Source organism: Podarcis erhardii (assembly GCF_964252035.2).
Source record: "Podarcis erhardii genome assembly, chromosome: Z".
Classification (NCBI taxonomy): Eukaryota; Metazoa; Chordata; class Lepidosauria; order Squamata; family Lacertidae; genus Podarcis; species Podarcis erhardii.
Genome location: NC_138504.1, coordinates 2,161,954 through 2,185,764, shown reverse-complemented (window position 1 = coordinate 2,185,764; position 23,811 = coordinate 2,161,954). Strand labels below are relative to the sequence as shown.

The 23,811-nt window shown below is 45.5% G+C and overlaps 1 protein-coding gene across 2 annotated transcripts in view; it reads right to left on the bottom strand.

The window, feature by feature from the left end:
- FRMD7 (FERM domain containing 7) overlaps positions 1-23,811 on the bottom strand; it is a 41,991-nt gene that overhangs the window by 12,003 nt on the left and 6,177 nt on the right. Inside the window, exons 2-6 of one of the 2 annotated variants that reach the window (XM_081846761.1) lie at positions 17,419-17,523; positions 5,991-6,033; positions 4,610-4,688; positions 1,956-2,053; positions 790-904 (exon numbers count right to left, since the gene is read on the bottom strand). In XM_081846761.1, coding sequence (XP_081702887.1) covers positions 790-904; positions 1,956-2,053; positions 4,610-4,688; positions 5,991-6,033; positions 17,419-17,523 — 440 coding nt within the window. The remainder of the gene's footprint in view (positions 1-789; positions 905-1,955; positions 2,054-4,609; positions 4,689-5,990; positions 6,034-17,418; positions 17,524-23,811) is intronic. The other variant, XM_081846762.1, reaches the window with a different exon arrangement.

The following is a 23,811-nucleotide window of genomic DNA, read 5'->3' as shown; positions in this document are numbered from 1 at the left end:
TTTGCCTTGTGCTTAAAGATACATAATGAAGGCGTCAGGCGAGCCTCCCTGGGGGAGGAGCATGCCACGAACAGGGAGCCACTGTAGAAAAGGCCCCTTCTTGTGTTGCCACCCTCTGAGCCTCTCGTGGAGGAAGCACACCAAAAAGGGCCTCAGATGATGATCGCAGGGTCTGGGGTGGTTGTCAGGTTTGGACAGCAGACCTGGGTTCAAATCACCACTTGGCCTGTGAAGCTTAGTTGGAGACATTGGGTCAGTAACGCTCTCTCAGATTAACCCAGGCTGGTGGTGTGGATAAATGAACACCACCATGAACATCACGGTGGAAATGTCAGACCTAAATGTGGGGAAGAACAAGCATCATCTCAACAACATTATGAAATGTAAAAACAAAACATCATTAAAGAACATCTCAGACTGCTGCTTTGATAGAAGAAAACACTTGATTGGCAAATATTCTGCAGAAGGCACAGAACAGGATATAAACACCATACAACTCCCTGAGAATCTCTGTTTTGTTTTGTTTCTCGTGTGTAGAGCTAGAAACTCACAGGGGCACACAAATAGCGTTTGCTGAGATTTCAGAAACCAAGAAAATAGTTGAATAAGGTTTGTAGTGCTTGAAGGGGGAGGGCAGCTGCAGAATTCATTTGCCCAACTTATACAGTTTGTAGTATCCACATTTTCTTACACAGAATTTAAGTGCAGAAAACAGCAGCCATAGTGCTGCTTCCAGATTCTGTTCTGCCAAAGGTGAAAGTGACAAGTAGTTAAAAAACAAGGACTTACATATGTTTCTTGTGGTAATGCAATATCTTGTTCACCAAACACTCTTGGTTTAGTAAATATTTGTGCGTTTCCAGGTGCTTTTGATCCATTTCTTCGTGATAATCTCCCAGGGCCGCTGCAATGTGAAACCATATAAACTTAGGCTGCATACACACAAACTAGTTTATAGCACAAAAATATAGCTTGTCTCTATCTGGAATCGTTCATGCTCGTCCTCCTCATGCGGCTTTCCACCTGGGTGGTTGTGGTTGCTTGATGTGCACTTGAACACCCATGCCATTTCCTCTTTCCGCATGCCCCAGGTGAATGAAGAAGGAAGTGGCAATTGCAGTCTTGGACTATGCCCACCCACAATGCCGTTGGGCAGGTGTGAATATGTCTCCCATTGCAGGGATTGCCAACATCTGCTTTCAAAATGGCATAATGCAGAATCAATCTACAATGAGCTTTTCTTTTCAATTTGAAACTGGCTTCTCAAGAAGCACTTTTTAGTTGCAAAAATATATGCAATGAATTTAGATGATATGCAGACTACATGTAAGAAAACAAGTGCTGCATCTTTGGAAGACCTTCAGTCACAGAGTCTACAGGCTTGTTGGAACTTTTTTTTTTAACCCTAAACAACCAACCAGACCCAAGAAAGACAGTGGCTGGGCCTGGAACAAAATGCAAAATTGTGGTTCGGGATGTCAATTTCAGTTTCTCATTTTAGTTCAGTTCTCTACATTTTCGCATTAGCTTGCAAAGCTTTTTTTTTATTTTTAAGTCCTAATGAAAATTAATCTGCCTCTTAATCCAAACTCCTCCTGGTATACACATTTACTCTGATATATACATTTTTGCAAGCATATCTGTTTGTTATTTTCATTAATGCATGCATCCTTATGCACACTTTCTCCTGCTATACATACTTTGGGGCACATTACAGTCTCACAAAATTCAGTGAAGCGCAAATTGCAAAGGTCAGCAGCACTTCCATCCACATATTGTTTCAGGAGCTGTGAAGAGGAATTTTGACATGTTCAGCTTGCCATGCAAGGCTGAGAAAAGCTGAATGGCTCACATCTTACTCAACACTTGCAGGTTCAAGACCCCTGTGGAAACTTTTGCATTTTGTCAACCTCGTATAGACTTCTAGCTGATGTTCAGGCCAATGCTGTACGTACACTGCAAAAGGTGCGATACCATCAGGGCCGAGCTGTTATCGCTGCAAGGCAGTCTTCCACAGGCCAGATCCTTCTTGATTTGGAGAGTGAACAGGTATCTAAAAACCGTTTCAGAGATGTTACTGATAGGAAAACGATCCTCAAAATTTCCCTGCCCCAAAGGAAATGTGAGGGTAAGACCCTTTTCTAGTGGTCATGTGCCAAAACACACAAATACATACATGCATCAACCCTTGTTTATCTTGACTAAAACAATTCTGCAATTTATCAGGCATCATTCTGTATTCGTTAGATTCTACCACGCACCAAGACAGACTATGGGTCCATCTAGGTAACAAAGGAAGCACAGTCATACCTCGGGTTAAAGATGCTTCAGGTTGAGCGTTTTCAGGTTGCGTTCTCCAGCAACCCAGAAGTAATGGAATGGGTTACTTCCGGGTTTCGCCGCTCGCACATGTGTAGATGCTCAAAATGATGTCACACGCATGCGCAGAAGTGGCGAATTGCAACCCACGCATGCGCAGACGCAGATTGTGTTCTGCTCAGGATGCGAATGGGGCTCTGGAACGGATCCCGTTCGCATCCAGAGGTACCACAGTAGCTCTGTGTCAGACGACAAATGGGTCGGGGCCCCTCCCACAGCTCACTGGGAGCTGGAAAGACAAAAGCCAGGCTGTAGAGTTGTGTTATGTGAGCTAAAAGCTGGAGACAAGGCAGCCGGCTGGGAAGGCAGAGAGTCAGAGCCATGCTTGATTTCCGCTTTAATCCAAGGGTGTGGCTATAGGAGAAGCAAGACCCTCTTGGAGTGTTAATGCTTTGAGCCTCTCTATGGTAGGCTCAGGTTGCATATATGTGTAAATAAACCATATATCATAAAGACACCACAGTCTCTCATTCCAAAGGAAACTGAATCCTGGGTAAGCGCCTGGAACTCCTGGAATCTTGCACGGCTCTGAGACTGGGGTGGCAGGCGACAATATCAACCTGAACAACACGTCATCAGTAGAACCATGGTGACCAGTTTACAGGCCTTCAGGAATAGAAGATCTAATTTGTTTAATTTTTCTTAGATTCATGTGCAAGATTAAAAGGAGGATTCTCAAAGTATTCAGTACAAGTGTATCTGCATAAATTTGTTTATTGTCAATTGTTTATCTGTTCTTGCTGGGAAGACAGAATGGGCAAGGGAGTTAGTTATCCATACCACTTAAGCCTTGTCTCTAAATGGCTGCACATCCTGGTTAACTGCTTTACCCCTCGCATCCAGCTTCTGCAGTCTCATTGGTTGCTGTGCACTCTTTCAAACCTATCTTCAATATCTTATGGGCTAGAACCTTGGATTTCTCTTTAAATGAAAGCTAAGGATCCTGCAAGATGCTGAACCCAATGCCTAGTCCCAGTTTCTGACTACTTGTTGTGCAACTGTGAAGCACAGATATGGCCCCCTTCCTGTGTAGGGGTTTGGGTCAGTGCATTCAAAGTCCTCTGTTGATTTTTACTGCACCTTTTACCAAGTTTACCAAGTTACTGCACCTTTTACCAACTTTAAGGACACTTGTGCTCATGGGGAGCAAAAATGCATGTAAAAGCCATTTTCAATAAAATTGTGATAGCCATTGCAATACAATGGGCACCATCCACAAGAAACTATGCTTATGCAAGCAGTTCTAAGTGTCCTGAAAACAGTAGTTATACTGATAGCAGCCAGTATGGTTTAGTGGTTAGAGTGTTGGACTAAGACCCTGGAGACAAGGGTTCAGATCCCACCCAGTTATGAAGCCTTGAGCAACTTGGAGGAAATGTGGGATGTAAATATAATAAATCATTTTAATAATAAATAAATATTATCATCACCATAGCTTTGTTGTCTCAAATGCAACAATACCTAGATGGGTATATATAGATATAAAAGGAACAATGCCGTTATGTATTATTTAGACAATGCTCTCCAGATGTTTTGGATTACAAGTCCCATCAGCTCCACCCTGCCTTGCTGTACACAGGCTGGGGCTGGTCTGAGTTGCGGTCAAAAACATATGAAGGGGGCCAGGTTGGTAAAGGCTGATTTAGTGCTTTTGCGCAGCGTTCAAAACTCTCAGTGTTCTAGGTGTGTTTTGTGACAAGGTATTTCATTAGCGCAAGCAGTTTCTGAGCTCTGGACGCAGTAATGCACCAAAGAGATTTCAGATTAAAACTGCAGAGTGGAAGCAAAGGAGGACCTTTTTCTGCCTCCCCACTTCCAGCCACTCTTAAGAATATTAGGGGGGTGGGCAGAAAAGGCCCTCTTAAGAATATTAGGGGGGTGGGCAGGGGAGGCATAGCTTTGTTTTTTTGCTGTCTTCAGATGTGAAAAGTGAACATAATATTTTAGCTGCAGTTCATTCATTTTCACCTTTTATCCTTGTTATCAAAAAAGTACGCCTAGACATTTTGTTGTTGTGCCCATAACCCAGGTTTAAGGTGTCATTTAGCTCCTAGCTTTCATACCTCAAACGCTGCTTTTGCCAGTTACATAGGAGGTCAGGGAAAGGAACGTTTCGGATTATTTTAAGCATTTAATGAAACCCCCATTCATAAAACCCCTAAATGAAATTATTTCTAAATGAAACAAATGCAAAAACAAAACCAAGAGGCTGTGTAAAAATAAAACATACCTTGTCAGCTCTTCTCTCAGATGGCCCGGATCCACTGGGAAAAATTTCACCATAAATTTGAAAAGAACCTCCTTAGGATCTTAAAACACAACATCTTCATAAGTTTGGTTTCAAAGGTCTGTCGGGAACATTTACAAATCTCTTCATTTGCACACAGCCTGCAGAATTAGGTTTTCTGAATGCTCTAGACAAGATGGAGACTAACTGTCCATCATCCCCATGTGCTGCACTGATTCCCCCATGGTTCTAAAATGCTACATCCAGGCATGGGAGACACCTGATCTGAGACAGAAATGAGGAACCTCTGGCCTCCATCCAGTGGGACATAGTGGTTAGCATTTTGGACTGTGACCTGGGAGACCCGTGCTGAGACCCCCCACCCAGCCATGAAGTTCACTAGGTGACCTTGGACCAGCAACTCTCAGCCTAACCTACCTCACAGGGTTGTTGTGAGCTCCTTGGAGGAAAAGGTGGGATATAAATGCAACAGGTAAATAAATGAAACCACCCCCATGTTGTCTGCAGAGGCAGCTGGGAGTTGGGGTCCAGCAACATCTAGAAGGCCACAGGTTCCCCAGTCTTGGCCTATGGAAACATTTCATGCCCAGAAAACAAAGAGACTATCAGATCTGGGTGCAACCAGAGACACATGGAAGATGCCTGCTGCAGATCCATCACTGTTTTAAAAAAAGTCTAGTGTAGCTGCCCAGCCGCCAGGGTGAGGCAAATGCCTCAGGGGCAGCCGATCCCAATGTGAATCTTTATACAGGGCCGGCCCACACATGAGGCAAGATAAGGCAAATGCCTCAGGTGGCAGGGTTTACTGGGCAGCCAATCCCAATGTCAATCTTTGTCTCTCCCCTGCACCCTGTTCCTGATGTGGATCTTCCCTCACCCCTTCTTCCTTGGCAAAAGGGGCTGGGGACACCATTTTGTGGTTCACCTCAGGTGCCCAAGTGTCTTGAGCCAGCTTTGCCAACCACCCAACAGCATTAGAGTTAGGGGGTTTCTCCATATTATATATTTTGGTAATGTTTCATGCTCCCCTCCCACAGCTGCAATTCTGCAGAGTGGTTTAACAATCAATCCCTCTTCACAGGGAACTCTGGGAATTGCAGCTTTGGGAGGGGAATAGGAGCCTCCTAATGCACCTCAACAAAGTACAGCTCCCCAAATTCTGTGGAGGAAGACATGGCTGTTTAAAGTGGTATCATAGTGCTTTAAAATGTATGTTGTGGATGTGGCCTAGGTGCCATTGATGGGGAGAGGAGAAGGTGAGCCAGAAGAGCCCTGGATCAGTGCTCCATCTCCCTGCCATCCCTTGAGTGTTGCTTTAGAAAAGAATCTTTAAAATATATGCATAGATAACAAAAATACTTACTTTTAATCTGCTTTGTTATAGGCTTCAGAAGTTCCAGCCAGGCCTGTAGGAAGACAAAAGTGCAGCCTAAGAGATATTGGGCTGATCGAGACCATCCAGGGCTGTGTACATACAATACATTTAAAGCACATGGCTTCCGCCAGAGAATCCTGGGAACCGTAGTTTGTTAAGGGTGCTGGGAATTCTTGGTTCGTGAGGAGTGAATTACAGTTCCCTGGATTCTTGGTGGGATGTGTGATTTAAATGTGCTTTAACTGTATATTGTCTATACATCTACATATATTGTAAGTTCACTACATATATTGAAGTTCACTCCTAACAGAGCTACAGTTCCCAGCACCTGTAACAAACTAGAGTTCCCAGGGTTCTTGGGTGGGTGTGCTTTTAAATGTGTGGTGTTTACACAGCTGTAACAACAGTGCCCTCCCTGCAAATGGAACAGAAATTCTTCAGGAAGGTAGGGGGCCTCTGACTATGCTGGTTGTCTAGTTTCAGCTATATTTTAACAGAGCTTTAAAAAATTTTGTTAAGCCATCTTTACACTTGATTGTGAAGTGGTACAGTCTGTCCAACCACATCAGGACTCTACCATCTCATTCTGCTGCATGCATAGACTCATCAGCCCCTGGCAGCTGAAGAACAATGCAGCCCAGTTAATCAGCTTCCTGATGGATATCCTTGAGTGATGCTCCTTGAATGGCTTCTGAGGAGGAAAAACAGCCTTTCAGCAGACAGGCAGAGACTCACTGCTTTTGCTCCTTATAAATGCAGAGCCCTGTTTTTACCCGCACTGCACTCCAGCAAGTTAATGAAGCAAAGAGAAGTCAATGGCCTCCATTGTTGTCTTTATGATGCAGAACTGGGCCACTGATGCTCTGAGCCACTTAGATTCCCTGCTTCTCCCTCTCCGCCTCCAAACCTGGATTTCCCTTCTGGAGACTGGGGTCTGTTGGGCTGAGACAGAATTTTCACCAGTGGGAAAGAAAAGGGAGCAAAAACAACACAGGCTTGGCTGCTTGTGTGCATCTTGCTTTGTGTGGCTGGGGAGCCATTTCAAATGGAGTACACTTTAAATAGCTCTGCTTAGAAAGCAAAGAGGCCAGGCAGAGCCTCCCCCATCCACAAAGTCAATTGTACCTCCGGCACTGATTCCAAAAGAAGCACATTTAGGAAGGCTAGCAGAAAGCTTGTGTTTATGTATGTTAAAACAACAACATCACACCCTCCAACATTTCTCTGATGAAAATAGGGACACCCTATATTATTATTATTATTATTATTATTATTATTATTATTATTAATACCCTGCCCATCTAACTCGGTTGCCCCAGCCACTCTGACTGGGCCGCGTCCAACATATATAAAGACATAATAAAACATGAAACATTTAAAAACTTCCCTATACAGGGCAGCCTTCAGATGCCTCAGGGGTTGGATAATGTATTCCCCACTCAGCATGTTGGCCCCATATATAATTATAGCTGTGGTTTGCAGTGGCGACCCTTGGAAGCTGTAGGATTACTTTGGATTACTCCAAAGAATTAGAGAGCTGGAGCTCTTCTTGGAAGCAACAGAGCACACCGTCTGCACCAAGGAGGAGACAGGGGACTCCCCTGAGAAGGAGGCTAGTTCACCAACACAGGAGCCAGATATATGGAGAAACGTGACTCAAAGAAGTAGGAGGCCCAGGGTTCGCTCTGATTGTTTAGAAATACACAATCGCTTTGAGGTCCTCTCCCCTAGAATGGAAGACGAAGAGCAGACTCCATTTGAGGATCTCTCCCTCGTTACAGTCGATCAGGTACATGAAGACGAGCAGCAAAGTCAGTCCTCAGGGAATGTGCAGGCGACCTTGGAACGGACAGATCATGGAAGAACCCCGACCAAACCTAAGAGGAGGCGTGTAGTGGTGATAGGGGATTCCCTACTGAGGGGAACAGAAGCAGTGATCTGTGGGCCTGACAAGATGTCTCGGGAAGTGTGCTGTCTCCCCGGGGCTAAGATCCAAGATGTAACTGAACAACTGCAAGGAATCATAAAACCCACTGACAAATACCCCTTCATCTTGGTTCATGTGGGAACCAATGACACTGCAAGCAATAGCCTCCAGAAGATCAATAGAGACTATGAGGCTCTGGGCAGGAAATTGAAGCAATTAAATGCACAAATTGTCATCTCATCTGTCCTCCCAGTTGAACGATGTGGCCCAGGGAGAGAGAGAAAAATAGTGGAAGTGAACAGCTGGCTTCGCAAATGGTGTAAACAGGAACGGTTTGGATTCTTAGATCACGGACTGCAGTTTCTTGAGGATGGACTTCTGGCAAGAGATGGGCTGCACCTCACAACGGTTGGGAGGAATGTTTTTGCCAAAAATCTCAGAAACCTCATCAGGAGGGCTTTAAACTGACTAATGTGGGGGAGGAAGACAGTGCTCCTGAAGGTAGGAGTCTATCAATTGATGAAGATGATCATCCAAATGTCATAGACCAAATGGAGCAAACAGTACGCAGACCTAGTGGTGGGAGGAAAAAATCCTTAAATAAGAGACACGGGGGAATGATTAATGGACTTCAATGTCTGTACACTAATGCGCAAAGCATGGGTAATAAACAAGATGAGCTTGAGCTCTTGGTACAGCAAACTAAATATGACATAATAGGCATCACTGAAACCTGGTGGGATAAGTCCCACGACTGGAATGTAATAATGGAGGGTTACAATCTATTTCAGAGAAACAGACCAGACAAGAAAGGAGGAGGAGTGGCGTTATATGTCAGGGATGTGTATACCTGTGAAGAGATCCAAGATTTAGAACCTCAAAGCCAAAGTGAGAGCATTTGGATCAAAATTAAGGGAGAAAAGAATAACAGGGACCTCATTGTGGGAGTTTACTATAGATCCCCAAGCCAAATGGAGGACATAGATGATGCCTTCCTGGAACAGATGGCCAAGCATGCAAAAGGAAGGGAGATAGTAGTAATGGGGGACTTCAATTACCCGGATATTTGCTGGATGTCAAACTCAGCCAAGAGCATAAGGTCAAACAGATTCCTCACTGGCCTTGCAGACAACTTCGTTGTCCAGAAAGTGGGAGAAGCAACAAGAGGAACAGCCATTTTAGATCTGGTCCTAACCAATGTTGATGACCTGGTTAGTGGGGTAGAAGTGGAAGGATCATTAGGCGCGAGTGATCATGCTCTTCTGAAGTTTACTATACAGCGGAAAGGAGCAGCCAAGCATACTAGGACTCAATTTCTTGACTTTAGGAAAGCTGACTTCATAAAACTTAGGGAAGTGCTGGGTGAGATCCCATGGACAGTAATATTAAAAGGAAAGGGAGTTCATGATGGCTGGGAGTTTGTTAAGAGAGAGATAGTAAAAGCACAACTTCAGGCAATACCAATGAGACGGAAACATGGAAGGTGCCTAAAGAAGCCGGGGTGGCTATCTAAAGAACTTTTAACTGAGTTAAGATTAAAAAAGGATGTGTACAAAAAATGGAAAAGGGGGGAAACCACCAAAGAGGAATTCAAACAAATAGCCAGCACGTGTAGACACAAAGTCAGAAAAGCTAAAGCACAGAATGAACTCAGGCTTGCTAGAGAGGTTAAAAGCAACAAAAACGGCTTTTATGGGTATGTTCGTAGCAAAAGGAAGAACAAAGAAACCGTGGGGTCACTCAGAGGAGAAGATGGTGAAATGCAAACAGGGGACACAGAAAGGGCTGAACTCCTCAATGCCTTCTTTGCCTCAGTCTTCTCCGATAAAGAAAACAATGCCCGAACTGAAGAATTTGGAGCAAATGATTCAGCAGAGGAAACACAGCCCAGAATAACTAAGGAGATAGTACAAGAATACTTGGCTAGTTTAGATGTATTCAAGTCTCCAGGGCCAGATGAACTGCATCCAAGAGTATTAAAAGAACTGGCAGATGTGATCTCAGAACCACTGGCAGTCATCTTTGAGAATTCCTGGAGAACAGGCGAAGTCCCGGCAGACTGGAGGAGGGCAAATGTTGTCCCTATTTTCAAAAAGGGGAAAAGAGAGGACCCAAATAATTACCGCCCAGTCAGTCTGACATCAATACCAGGGAAGATTCTGGAGCAGATCATTAAGCAAACAGTCTGTGAGCACCTAGAAAGGAATGCTGTGATCACCAATAGTCAGCATGGATTTCTGAAAAATAAGTCATGTCAGACTAACCTGATCTCGTTTTTTGACAGAATTACAAGCCTGGTAGATGAAGGGAACGCAGTGGATGTAGCCTACCTTGATTTCAGCAAGGCATTTGACAAGGTGCCCCATGATATTCTTGTAAAGAAGCTGGTAAAATGCAGTCTTGACTATTCTACCACTCAGTGGATTTGTAACTGGCTGACTGACCGAACCCAAAGGGTGCTCATCAATGGTTCCTCTTCATCCTGGAGAAGAGTGACTAGTGGGGTGCCACAGGGTTCTGTCTTGGGCCCGGTCTTATTCAACATCTTTATCAACAACTTGGATGATGGACTCAAGGGCATCCTGATCAAATTTGCAGATGACACCAAACTGGGAGGGGTGGCTAACACCCCAGAGGACAGGATCACACTTCAAAACGACCTTGACAGATTAGAGAACTGGGCCAAAACAAACAAGATGAATTTTAATAGGGAGAAATGTAAAGTATTGCACTTGGGCAAAAAAAATGAGAGGCACAAATACAAGATGGGTGACACCTGGCTTGAGAGCAGTACATGTGAAAAGGATCTAGGAGTCTTGGTTGACCACAAACTTGACATGAGCCAACAGTGTGACGCGGCAGCTAAAAAAGCCAATGCAATTCTGGGCTGCATCAATAGGAGTATAGCATCTAGATCAAGTGCCACTGTATTCTGCTCTGGTCAGACCTCACCTAGAGTACTGTGTCCAGTTCTGGGCACCACAGTTCAAGAAGGACACTGACAAACTGGAACGTGTCCAGAGGAGGGCAACCAAAATGGTCAAAGGCCTGGAAACGATGCCTTATGAAGAACGGCTAAGGGAGCTGGGCATGTTTAGCCTGGAGAAGAGGAGGGGCATGTTTAGCCTGGAGAAGGGGTGATATGATAGCCATGTTCAAATATATAAAAGGATGTCACATAGAGGAGGGAGAAAGGTTGTTTTCTGCTGCTCCAGAGAAGCGGACACGGAGCAATGGTTCCAAACTACAAGAAAGAAGATTCCACCTAAACATTAGGAAGAACTTCCTGACAGTAAGAGCTGTTCGACAGTGGAATTTGCTGCCAAGGAGTGTGGTGGAGTCTCCTTCTTTGGAGGTCTTTAAGCAGAGGCTTGACGACCATATGTCAGGAGTGCTCTGATGGTGTTTCCTGCTTCGCAGTGGGTTGGACACGATGGCCCTTGTGGTCTCTTCCAACTCTATGATTCTATGATTCTATTCTATGATACTTAGGAGGTGCTAAGAGGCAAGGGGCAGCTGAGGAGCTGGCTGGAGGTGTAAAGGGAAATCAATCAGCCTTTGAAAAGCTGGCGTCAGTGGATCAAATTCATCAATTTTGTTGAATTGATTAAACAAAATGCTTTTGATTGGATTTTGAGTGAATGTGCAATTAATTGTTACTGTTTTGAATTTCATGGTCTTTGTTGTACATTGAGTCAAAGGCTTTTATATCTGTATTATTATTGTCTGTATTTGCATTAGGGTAACTGCCTTTTGGTTCCAGAGGGTACAGCTACTATTGGTTCATTTAAGCTGCTGTATTTGGATCCTCTGTCTTATTGGTTTCCTCCAAAAGGCAGGACTGTGATTGCCTGGTATTGTTCCCTCCAAAATGTATCCTTTCTAGCTAGTTCCCTGTCCCTATAAATGTAGCTCTCCCCTCCTCAGGTCTCAGTCTTGTTGCTTTAATAAAGAAGTGTTACTAGAGAACTGTCTCCAGCATATTATGTCAAGAGAGCTGAAATCACGAACCCCACGTCACAACAACTGGTGACGAAGGTGGGATCCGGAATGCTGAGGAGCGGTTAAACGCAGCCCTGCCTCAGAGTCCGGATTGTAGCTAAGAACAAGACTCACTGGCCAGCTGAGAAGACGACCCTGCCCACAGGACAATGGAGAGTCCAAGGGTATTGGAGCCCTTCCAGCCATCAGAGCCCCACACGTGGGAAGACTACGTCGAACGCTTCGAGTTCTTCGCAGTGGCTCAAGGGATCACCGATGCCAGCAAAAGAAGGGCCACATTCCTGAGCTACTGTGGGCCTGAGATCTTCAAGCTGGCCAAGGCATTGCTTGCCCCAGCGAAGCTAAGTGAGATATCTCTCAAAGATATTCTTGCCTGCCTAACAAGCCATTTAGCGCCTACTGAGACCAAGATGGCCTGGCGGATGGAGTTTCATAAGAGGCAGCAGCGTGCTGGGGAGTCTGTATCTGCATTTCTAGCTGAACTGCGGAAGCTCGCTCAGCACTGCGACTTCCAAGATCTGGAAGAGACTCTCCTGGATCGGTTTGTCGGTGGTCTGAGCAGCAAGAAAGCCAGAAGACGCATCGTGGCTAAAGAAGAGGTTACCCTTGCTTCAGCCTTGAAGGAGGCCACCGCCACGGAGAATTATGAAAGAGAGGAGCTTGATGCAAGTCGCAGGGCCCATAAGCCACAGATAGAAGTTGCGCATGCCATGGACGAGCTAGAGGCTACTCCGAGCCATAGCCCAGTCCGTGGGGTCGAGTCAGTGCGTCAGGCCTGCACAGTGCACAAAGATCACCGAGGCAGGTGCCCTGGTTGTGGCGGAAACCATGAGCGGAAGAATTGTTGTTTCCGGGATGCTATGTGCCGGACGTGCGGAAAGACAGGTCACATCGCCAGGGTCTGTAGATCGGCGGCGTTGGGAGCGACAGGAGCACCTAGACTGGAGCATCGCAGATCGCCCACAGCAAACCATGTTCTAAAGACTGCCACTACGTAACGGAGATCAACGGGAGGGTCGTGCAGTTTCCAGCGCAAGGCAAGGCACACGTCAAGGTGAAGATTGAGGGTCAGCTGTGCGACATGGAGGTGGACTCCGGATCTGGATTCACTATCGTGTCGGACCAGACCGCGAGGACATTCTTCCCCAGGGGTAAGTTGCCCCCTCTGGAGCCCTTCCCGGCAACTTTGCAGTCATACTCAGCGGGCCGCATCCATGTCATGGGAATGTGTGCCGTGAGAGTACAGTTCCGGGACAAACAGGTGGTACTCAAACTGGTGATTGCGAAGGGCAGTCGCCCCAGTCTCCTGGGCACTGACTGGTTCCCCGCCCTGGGACTGAGTATATCAGGGCTTAATTCAATCCAAACCTGCCCTGAGATGAGCGAGGCATTATGCAAAGAATTTGCTGGTCTCTTTAATGGAAAACTGGGTTGTTATAAAGGGCCCCCAGTTGACTTCGAATTGGACCCTGGGGTGGCCCCAATCCGACTCAAACCAAGGCGAGTGCCATTTGCACTGCAACCCAAGATCGAAGCAGAGCTGGATAAATTGGTCAAGCAGGGAGTTCTCTCACCCGTGGACTCCGCTAAGTGGGAGACTCCAATCGTCACGCCCCTTAAAGCAAATGGGGAAGTCAGGATCTGTGCTGATTACAAATGTACTATCAATAAGACACTCAGGGGAAACTCATACCCCATTCCAGTCGTATCACATCTGTTGGCTAAACTGGCTGGGGGCAAGGTGTTCGCCAAACTTGACCTGGCACAAGCTTACCAACAGCTGCCAGTAACCCCACAATCAGCGGAAGCACAGACTATTGTCACACATAAAGGGGCGTTCAGAGTTAACAGATTATAATTTGGAGTTTGTGTGGCCCCAGGGATTTTTCAAGGGCTCATGGAACGCCTGTTAAGAGGTCTGCCGGGGGTCTTGCCATTTTTTGATGACGTTTTGATTGCTGGAAGAGACCCACAGGAACTGGTTGCGCGTGTCCGTGCAGTGTTGCTCAAGTTCAAGGAGGTGGGGTTGCAACTAAAAAAGGAAAAATGCAGTTTTGGGGTGCCAACTGTGGAATTCTTGGGGTTTAAAATTGATGCATCAGGCATCCACCCCACAGATGCTAAGGTTAAGGCCATCATCGAGGCACCACGACCACAGAACAAGACGGAGTTGCAGTCATTCCTGGGACTTATTAACTTTTATCATTCGTTCTTACCCCAGAAAGCTTCGGTAGCTGAACCATTACATAGACTGTTGCAGAAAAAGAATGTGTGGCGATGGGGGCAGGAGCAGCAGAAGGCTTTTGACTCCTTGCGAGGAATGCTGAGTAGCAAGAGCGTCCTTGCTCATTATGATGAATCGAAGCCGCTGGTCCTGGCATGTGATGCCTCTCAATACGGCCTGGGGGCGGTGCTGAGTCATAGGGAACCGGATGGGTCGGAAAAGCCCATCTCTTTCTATTCCCGTACGTTGTCGCCCACGGAGTGCAACTATGCTCAAATTGACAAGGAGGCGCTTGCAATTGTGGCAGGAATCAAAAAGTTCCATGATTATGTGTACGGTCGTCATTTCTCCATTGAAATGGACCACAAACCACTGTTGGGGTTGTTCAACCCGAACAAACAAACGCCACAAATTCTCTCCCCCAGAATGTTGCGTTGGTCTATATTCCTGAACGGGTTCCAGTACACCTTGACCCATGTGCCGGGGAAACGGTTGTGCCACGCTGATGCGCTGAGTCGATTGCCCCTTCCTGGCGGGAGCAATGAGGATCCTGCTCCAGCGGTGCACATAATGATGCTGGAAACACTTCCGGGGGCTCCTGTAACGGCTACTGATATTGCTGAGAAAACGAGGAAAGATGCTGTTCTCTCCCGTGTGCTCCCTTGGGTGGGGAGGGGGTGGCCAGGTGGTCCGCATGAAGACAAATTCAGGCCTTATGCAATGAGGCAGCACGAGTTATCCATGCATAAGGGTTGTCTCCTGTGGGGAGATAGGGTGATCATCCCAGCACCACTGAGAAACAGGGTTCTTGAGACGCTTCACATGGGACACCCGGGAATGGTCAGGATGAAGTCGCTAGCCCGATGTTATGTGTGGTGGCCTGGAATGGACCAGAACATAGAGCAATGGGTACGAACATGCAAGGCATGCCAAGAGGTACGGCCAGAAGTGGCCAGAGCACCAGTTCACTGGTGGGAGCAGTCCAGATCTCCCTGGAGCCGGCTGCACTTAGATTTTGCTGGGCCATTCCAGGGGAAGGTCTTTTTGGTTATCGTCGATGCATATTCCAAATGGTTAGAAGTGGCGATGGTCCCTAGCATGGCATCAGCTGCCGTAATCAAGGTGTTGAGGCAGCTGTTTGCAACCCACGGGTTACCTGAGACCATTATATTAGATAATGAAGCAGCTTTTGTATCCCAAGAATTCAGGGCATTCTTGGCTGATAACTTCATAAGAGGGGTCACATCCGCGCCCTTTCACCCATCCTCCAATGGGCAGGCGGAGCGCATGGTAAGAACAGCCAAAGAATCCATTGCGCGCTTAATGGAGGGTAACTGGTCAGCTCGCATCGCGTGAATGTTATTTTTGCAGCATGCGACGCCGTGTACTGCGACGGGCAAGTCGCCAGCTGAGCTGCTCTTGGGTAGAAGATTGGTAACGGTGCTGGATTATGTCCACCCGGATAAAATGCCAAACCGTAATTCAAGAGCAAACCCCCAGGCTGAGACTGACACAACAAGGTATTTCGCCCCTGAAGATCTGGTCTGGGTGAGGAACTATTCACGAGGTTCGCGGTGGGTGGGTGGTGTGGTCACCCGGGCTAGTGGACCTGTGTCCTATTATGTGACCTTGGAAAATGGGCAAGTTTGGAAGAGACATATAGATCAGCTGAGGCGCCGGGCGCTCAGCAGGGAGGAGTCTGATAATTCATCCCTGGCTAACGACGCAGAGCTGCAAGACCAGAGTGAAAATGGCCCAGAGGTGCAATCACCAGGGGCTTCAGCAAATGAACCAGGGTCTGCTAGTCCTCAGGATGACGAGGTACAGGTAGGGGACCCTGAGATGTCTGGGACTCCATCTGTTCCTGACGAAACCCCTATAGCAGCCCCCCTACCACAGGTGACACCCAATCCAGAACTGGCAACACCTGTTGTCAGGAGATCAAGTAGAAGTTGTAGGACCCCACAATACCTGAGAGATTACACCTGCTGTGCTCACTAGAGGGGGAGGGGTGTTGTGTATTGAGTCAAAGGATTTTATATCTGTATTATTATTGTCTGTATTTGCATTAGGGTAAAGTAACTGCCTTTTGGTTCCAGAGGGTACAGCTACTATTGGTTCATTTAAGCTGCTGTATTTGGATCCTCTGTCTTATTGGTTTCCTCCAAAAGGCAGGACTGTGATTGCCTGATATTGTTCCCTCCAAAATGTATCCTTTCTAGCTAGTTCCCTGTCCCTATAAATGTAGCTCTCCCCTCCTCAGGTCTCAGTCTTGTTGCTTTAATAAAGAAGTGTTACTAGAGAACCGTCTCCAGCATATTATGTCAAGAGAGCTGAAATCACAAACCCCACGTCACAACAGTCTTATTTGTTTTCTTAGTGGGTTGTGCAAACCACTATTCTAAATAAGGTTTTGCATAGAGCAGGGGGCGCTGGGGAAGAGCTTATAGAACAAAGTGGCCATTGGCATCGAAAAGCATGGGAATCACTGCTTTAGGTTTTCATTTTTAAATTTACGGAACTGACGGCTTCAAAAACAGCATGTTCTGAAAATCTGTCAATCCTCTTATGAAATTTAATAATGTGCCATTTGGTTCACAGCCCTGTGGAATGGCTTTGGAATCCTTTGGCGGGGGGTGGGGGTGGCTCTCAATGTGGAGGCATGGGGGAGGGAGGCATTCACTTCCCCATAACAAGAAGAATCTGTTATGTACTGAAGTTCTCACCCTGGGCCAGCAGGGGGATACTGGAGATAGTTATGCAAATGAAGGATCGAAAAGTGACGTTCAGTGATTGGATAGTTTTGTATGCAAATGAAAAGTGACGCTCAGTGATTGGATAGTTTTAGAATGTTGCAACAGTTACATTGTTCTGGAGCTCTATATAAGCAGGCTGACTGCGCTCCTCAGTTAGTTCTGTTCCAGCTTACAAAATAAAGAGCTGCTTTGGAGAAACCACTGTGTCGTCTGCTATGTCAACCCACAACTTAACAGAATCAATTACTCAAAATAAGGAGACATGCATTTCCTTTTCTTGCACTGTATATGGAGGTTGCAGAATTCAGCAGTTGAGAGCACAGAATTTTCAGTAACCCTTCCATGACTGCACATGCTAGTTTCCCAACATTTCATTTCATTTCAGTGGAGGGGTATTCAGTCAGAGCAATACATAACCCAGCACCTGAAGTGGTGCCACTGAGCACCTCATATACAATCTGCCTTCAGTGACACCCCTATAAGTTGATTCAAAATGCCTTCACTTACAGTATGCCCTGCAGAACTCCAGAACTCCAGCCCAAAGTATTCCTTCTCTGTGAGGTTCAGGTGGCTGCAGCTTAGGCTGAACAATGTTTTGCCGGAAGATTTTTGCTATTGGAAGGGAAAGAGGGGAGGGGGGAAGCCAGCGAGGTAAACAACACAGAGATCAAGAAGATTAACAATATTGTTTCAGTACAGTAAATAAGGAACTTTTGTTTGTTTTATTTATTTTCCACTTTTCCTTCAAGCTCAGTGTCCATGGTTCTCTAGGCCTTCCCAATTCATGAAGTAGGTTAGGCTAAGAAACAGAGACGGGACCTAAGTCACCTAGTGGGCTTTATGGCTCTGAGTCTCACAGGTCCAACCAATTCTTTTTTTTAAAAAAAGAAATAATTTTAATCCATTTTTGTTTAAACATAAAGAAACACCTTATGCGTAATTTGTTATAGGGCACTTAGCTGGAGCCCAGAAATTCCTGTTCCACTTATGCAACCACAACCTGCAGCCCCAGAAGTCTCTATTACACAAAGCAGAAGTTCTTTCCCTGTTCTCCTTAAACGGGAGAGAAGACGCTTGTGTGTCCTTTGAATCCTCCTTTTGAACCTAACACAGTTAACATACATTAATTCCTGGACCAAAGAGTCAAGACCTGAAAGGGAGCAGTTGCACAGAGAGAAACATTCATCACCACCTCAGGTCAGAAGATGTTTGCGGCTGAGATGCAGGAATGTCTGGAACAGCACCTTCCCTAACACAAACCACCTCAAACTCTGCAATTGGCCGCTGAGGCCTTGTTGATGGTGACCCATGAAAGGGCCTTCTCAGTGGTGACTCCTTGGGTGTGGAATGCTCTCCCTAGCAAGGCTTACCTGTCTCCATCATTATTAATATTCAAGATGTACTTGAAAACAGTATTTGAATATTGTTCCTGGCTACCCTAAGATCATTGGATAGAATCATTTTTTAAAAAACTGTTCTAGAATGCTTGCAACTGAGTTTAGATGTTTTTAATTGCAATTTTTAAAATATAATGTTTTAACCATTCTAGAAAGATTTTGCTTTTTAATTTTTTTGTGAATTTGTTTGCCATCCTCGGCACCTTCAGAAGGGCAGGATATAAATTCAATACATAAATAACAAACCCTCCAACATTTCTCCAATGAAAATAGGGATGTCCCATTCCCTAATGATAATTTTACTATTTATACCCCATCCATCTCACTGGGTTGCCCCAGCCACTGCTTGTTTTAGATTAATCCTGCTAATGAACTTAGTTGTTAACAATAATTTTCCGAATAATCTACAAATCCCTGAAACAATTAGCAAACTGAAACATAGACTTTGTTTCGAAACTTAGGTAAAGGTAAAGGGACCCCTGACCATTAGGTCCAGTCATGACCAACTCTGGGGTTGCGGCGCTCATCTATTGGCTGAGGGAGCCAGCGTACAGCTTCCGGGTCATGTGGCCAGCATGACTAAGCCACTTTTGGCAAACCAGAGCAGCGCACAGAAACGCCGTTTACCTTCCGCCGGAGTGGTACCTATTTATCTGCTTGTACTTTGACGTGCTTTCGAACTGCTAGGTGGGCAGGAGCAGGGACCAAGCAATGGGAGCTCACCCCGTTGCGGGGATTCGAACTGCCGACCTTCTGATGGGCAAGGCCTAGACTCTGTGGTTTAACCCACAGCGCCACCCGCGTCCCTTCGAAACTTACACTTCTTCATATTTGCAATGAAGCTCTCCATTGGAGTCCAAGTAAACCCATTAAAACAAATGAACATTGTTTAGAGCCTTAGATCATTTCAGCTGAACTACCTTTGGGAGAGCTTATCTTTGAAGACGCTAAAACTCAGAGTGCAAGGGAGAAACATGCTAAGAGGAAGGCGTGCTTGGCAAATCTGCCCAGAAACTAATGTCCCCACTGTGGAAGGTCGTGTGGATCCAGAATTGGCCTCCACAGTCACTTACAGACTCACTGTTAAAACCGTCTTTATGGAAGACAATCTTACTCGGCTACGAGTGATTGCCAAAGAAGAAGAAGAAAGGAAAATGCATACATGAATGCATATTTTAGGGGAAAGTATATGATGATATTAGTGGAAATAATGTATAAAGACATAATCATATTAGGGAAAATTGCAAGCAGAATTGTGAATGTTAGCAGAAATATACACTAAAATGCTGGTGAATTTCCAACAGAATTCTTTTGTTAAAACATGCCAATGCAGAACCAAGCTTAAGATGTGAAAAATGATAAAGCAAAGTTTCCGCAGATCCATCCATCTTTATATCAACACCCCCACAAAGAATGGCAATCTATTTTTTACTTTCAAAAGCAGTTGGTGACATGGCCTGATTTAGGACTGTGGTGTTGGTGAAGAATATTTGCTCAGAGAAATGAAATCCCACTTTGAGCAGCCCTTAGGAAGAATTTTTAAAATAGCAAATTTAATTTAAAAACCAAGCACGTCACCAGGGTTGCCCCCTCCCCACCTTCCAAACTGACTCAGAGAAGCACTTCCTAACTGGTCAAACAGGTTCAAGCATTCATTGTCAGTTGCCTTTTTAATTAAGTTTTAATTAAGTTCCATCCCACCTACCCTGGTGGGCCTAAACCCCCTCCCACAAGGACATCATGTTGCAGAAAACAATTTGAAGACAGACAGCTTTCCAAAAAGGCTACTGCAGAGTCTCAAGTGTCTTCATTTCCACCGAGCTTTGGAAAAATCTGCTGATGTAAAGCTTTTGTTTCTGAAAGATGATGGTATCCTGAATTACGCAAGCATTTGTTTTAGTCAAGTTGTCTTGACATTTTTAGTACAGCATGACCTGCATTTGGGCACTCATGAAGCTATGCCTATTAATTTCGTGATTTGAGTCAGATGAGCATTGGATGCAACCACCTGGTACCAAGGACTGAGTCGGTCATGTGGTCATTGCCCACAATGCACTGATATAATAAGGTTGGACGGGATGGGCTTTATTTTTTCAGCTGATCATAGCCAGCCAAAAAGCTACAGCTGGTGTAAAATTGTGTTTACTTGAATGATTTACCGGGTTGCATCCTTGAGGCCACTTGATGCTGAAAGCTGGGATAGTCATTGTACAAATCAATAAATCAATGCAACATTTGTTATTGCTAAAGATAATGCTTGGAACTCTGCTCTGATGCTCACTTCATTGAGGTCTGGACTGGATTCTGGCATACACCAATGAGGCTGGCAAGAACACCAATGCAATTTGCACATATTAATTAAGCTGCATGGTCCTTGATGAGCAAGGGTAATTAAGCATCATTAAGCTAGAAGAACAGAGCTATTAAAAAGCTGATTGCTCAAGATTTCCAAGCAATTTTAATGGCAATGACGGGAGCTGCACTAGATGTTTGAATCGTCAGCTGAGCAGGGAAAAGGGCAAGTTCCATGCATCAAACAAACCCTGGATGCATCCAGACAAGATGGGGAAGAAAGAAGGATGCACTGCTAAAACACAAAAATGCAATTATGATTGGACGATGATGATGCTGTTTATCTGTACCCTTCTCTTCTTCTGCAAAGAACCTAGGGTAGCAAACAGAACACTATCTAGAAACTATCTAGAATGCAAAAGCATTCTAAAACAGACAAAACATTCTAAAAACAATTAGAATTAAAAACCTCTAAAAGCGCTTTGAAACATTATTCCATCCTAATGTCTTAAGGTTGCTAAGAACAATATTCTTCAGCCACCAAGGGCCTGGGGGAAGAGTATTTCAAAATTCCTCCTGAAAGCAACGATGGAGCAAGCCTTGCTAGCGAAAGCAGCCCACAAATGGGGAGCCACCACTGGAAGTGCTCTGCAATGCTGATGGCAAATTTCATTTACAAATCACTTTTTATGAAGTGCCCTAAAGCTATTTCATAATACCTAACATCATATGTAAAGCAACCGCAAATATAACAAGACAGTTATATAATTAAGACAGTTGCATCAATCAAAGCAGCTTCGTAGTCAGAACAGATGACATAGACTGACTGACAGGCAGACATCATTTTGTTTGTATGCCGCTTTTCCACAGTTCAAACCATGCTCAAGATACCACCTGGGATTTCTCCTTAGGAGCCCTGCTGAAGAAGGTGCTGAAAAGACAATGGAAGCTGCGCCTGAATGACCTATAACTGGAGGGAGTTCCAAATGGCAAATGCTGGTCCACCACACAAATGGCCCAGTTTCAGGATTATGCAAGACAGGCGGCCTGATAAAATGGGATCCGAGGGATGCCATCTGCGGCACTGAGTTCCAAATGCAACTTACTTTTTCACCTCTCTGCTTCTTGACGTCAACTAAAATGGGAGGATTTTGTATGTGCAAGAAAGGTGATGGATAAACCTTAATTCAAATTACTTATTCCATAAACTTTACATACTGCTTGACTGTAAAAATAAATAAATCTCAAAGCGGTTTACAAAAAAACATACAATGAAATCATCAGTTAAAAAACAGTTGAAAAGAACATTTTAAAGCCTTTAGAAAAAAATAAAAATAAAATCAATTATAAGCAAAGCACCAGATTAAAACATGTGTCGACTCTCCCTGGGCTGCATAGGATTGCTTTAGCAAAAATGTTTTAAGCAGGTGTCGGAAGGAGTACAGTGAAGGTGGCTGCCTGGTGTCAATGGGTAAGAAGCTCCAAAATGTGGGGGCTCCCACATTGAAACATTAATTCATTACAAATGGGGAATGAGTCTTACGTAACAGCGCCAGTTACTGTTAGGCACTGGGACTTTTGCTTTGTTTGGGGACGCAAAGGAGCCCCAAACCCCATGGCACAGCAGCCCCTCTGCTAAGAAGACTGCAGCTGGCAAGTGTCCAGACGCACCGGTCATTGTGACTTTGGCTTCAGAGCAAATTGAGGGGTTGCTTACACACCGCAGGTTGTGCTCAGCGTGGAACATGCACGCTAACATTTTTAGATAATCCCTTGCTGCACACAACGACCTTAAAATTACTACCCTGGTGGAGGAAGGCAGCTGGAAAATGACAGCATAATAACAGCATTCTCTCTGGGGCTGTCCCGGTTCCCTTCCAAACGGCTGGATCACAGCAGTAATTAAAACAATTATCACTGTTTATTCCTCCTGCACTAGAATATTGGGGCACTGGCTCCCAGAGGAACAGAGTCGGAGATCAGCACTTGCCGTTTCCTCACAAGAGAGTCTCTTGCTGTGATCTAATTGGGATGAGATGGGGCCAACCCAGGGAATCTGGTGCAGGCGCTTCCTTTCCCGTGCAAGGGAACGGAGAATCTTTGCACTGTGGCCAGAGGGGAGTGCCATTTTCTGTTTTGTCTCAGGCAGCAAAATGTCTTGGGCTTGGCCTGGTGACCAAGGTGGCCCAGAAGAAGGTGAGTTGCTAAAGCAAGACAGTCAAAATATTTGCACCATCCAAGGTTGTATTTATTTATTCAAAACATTTATATACTTCTCAGCCATTAGCAATTCTAAACATACAATAAAAATTCAATATTCAACACTACCTTAGAATGCCTGCTGGAACAAAAAAAGTCATGCAACAGTGGGCTGCCTGCCTTAATCACAGGCAGGAGGGAGTTCCACAGGCTTTGGCCCACGGTACTGAATGCAGTCTCTAGCAGTTACGAGCCCTGCATCTGAGCCACCCCCTGAGGCCCTCAGTGGTCAGGCTGGGGTATGAGGGATATATTACTTGGCCGTTGCCAATTCTTAGCTTTCCCTGTGGACTCCTGGCTGTGGGAGACTGGAGCCTTAGCCAGGCTGCATTCAGGCACAGTGAATTAACTTGGCATGATGATCCCTTAAGTGGCCTCTCTCTCCTCCCCCTCCCACACTTCCTATGATCTAGGGAAATGCTGCATGTGGCAGGTCTGCATTAAGAGCCCTGCCAGCCATGGCTGTTAACCAGGATGGCTTTGTTCCACCTCCACAGCTGGAGTCAGTATTGCTTCTGAACAGCAGGAAGCCACAGGAGGGGAGAGTTGCTCTTCTGCTCGGGTCCCACAAGAGGCATCTGGTTGGCCACTGTGAGAACAGGATGCTGGACTAGATGTGCCATTGGCCGGATTCAGCAGCAGGCTCTTCTTGTGCTGCATATAATCCTGTTTAACAAACCAATTACACCCTCAGTGTCTGCGGCAGCCAACATGTTGCCACTCTTTCATGATATAAGGTAAAGGGACCCCTGACCATTAGGTCCAGTCATGCCCGACTCTGGGGTTGTGCGCTCATCTCGCTCTATAGGCCAAGGGAGCTGGCGTTTATCCGCAGACAGATTCCGGGTCATGTGGCCAGCATGACTAAGCCGCTTCTGGTGAACCAGAGCAGCGCACGAAAATGCCGTTTACCTTCCCGCCAGAGCGGTACCTATTTATCTATTTGCACATG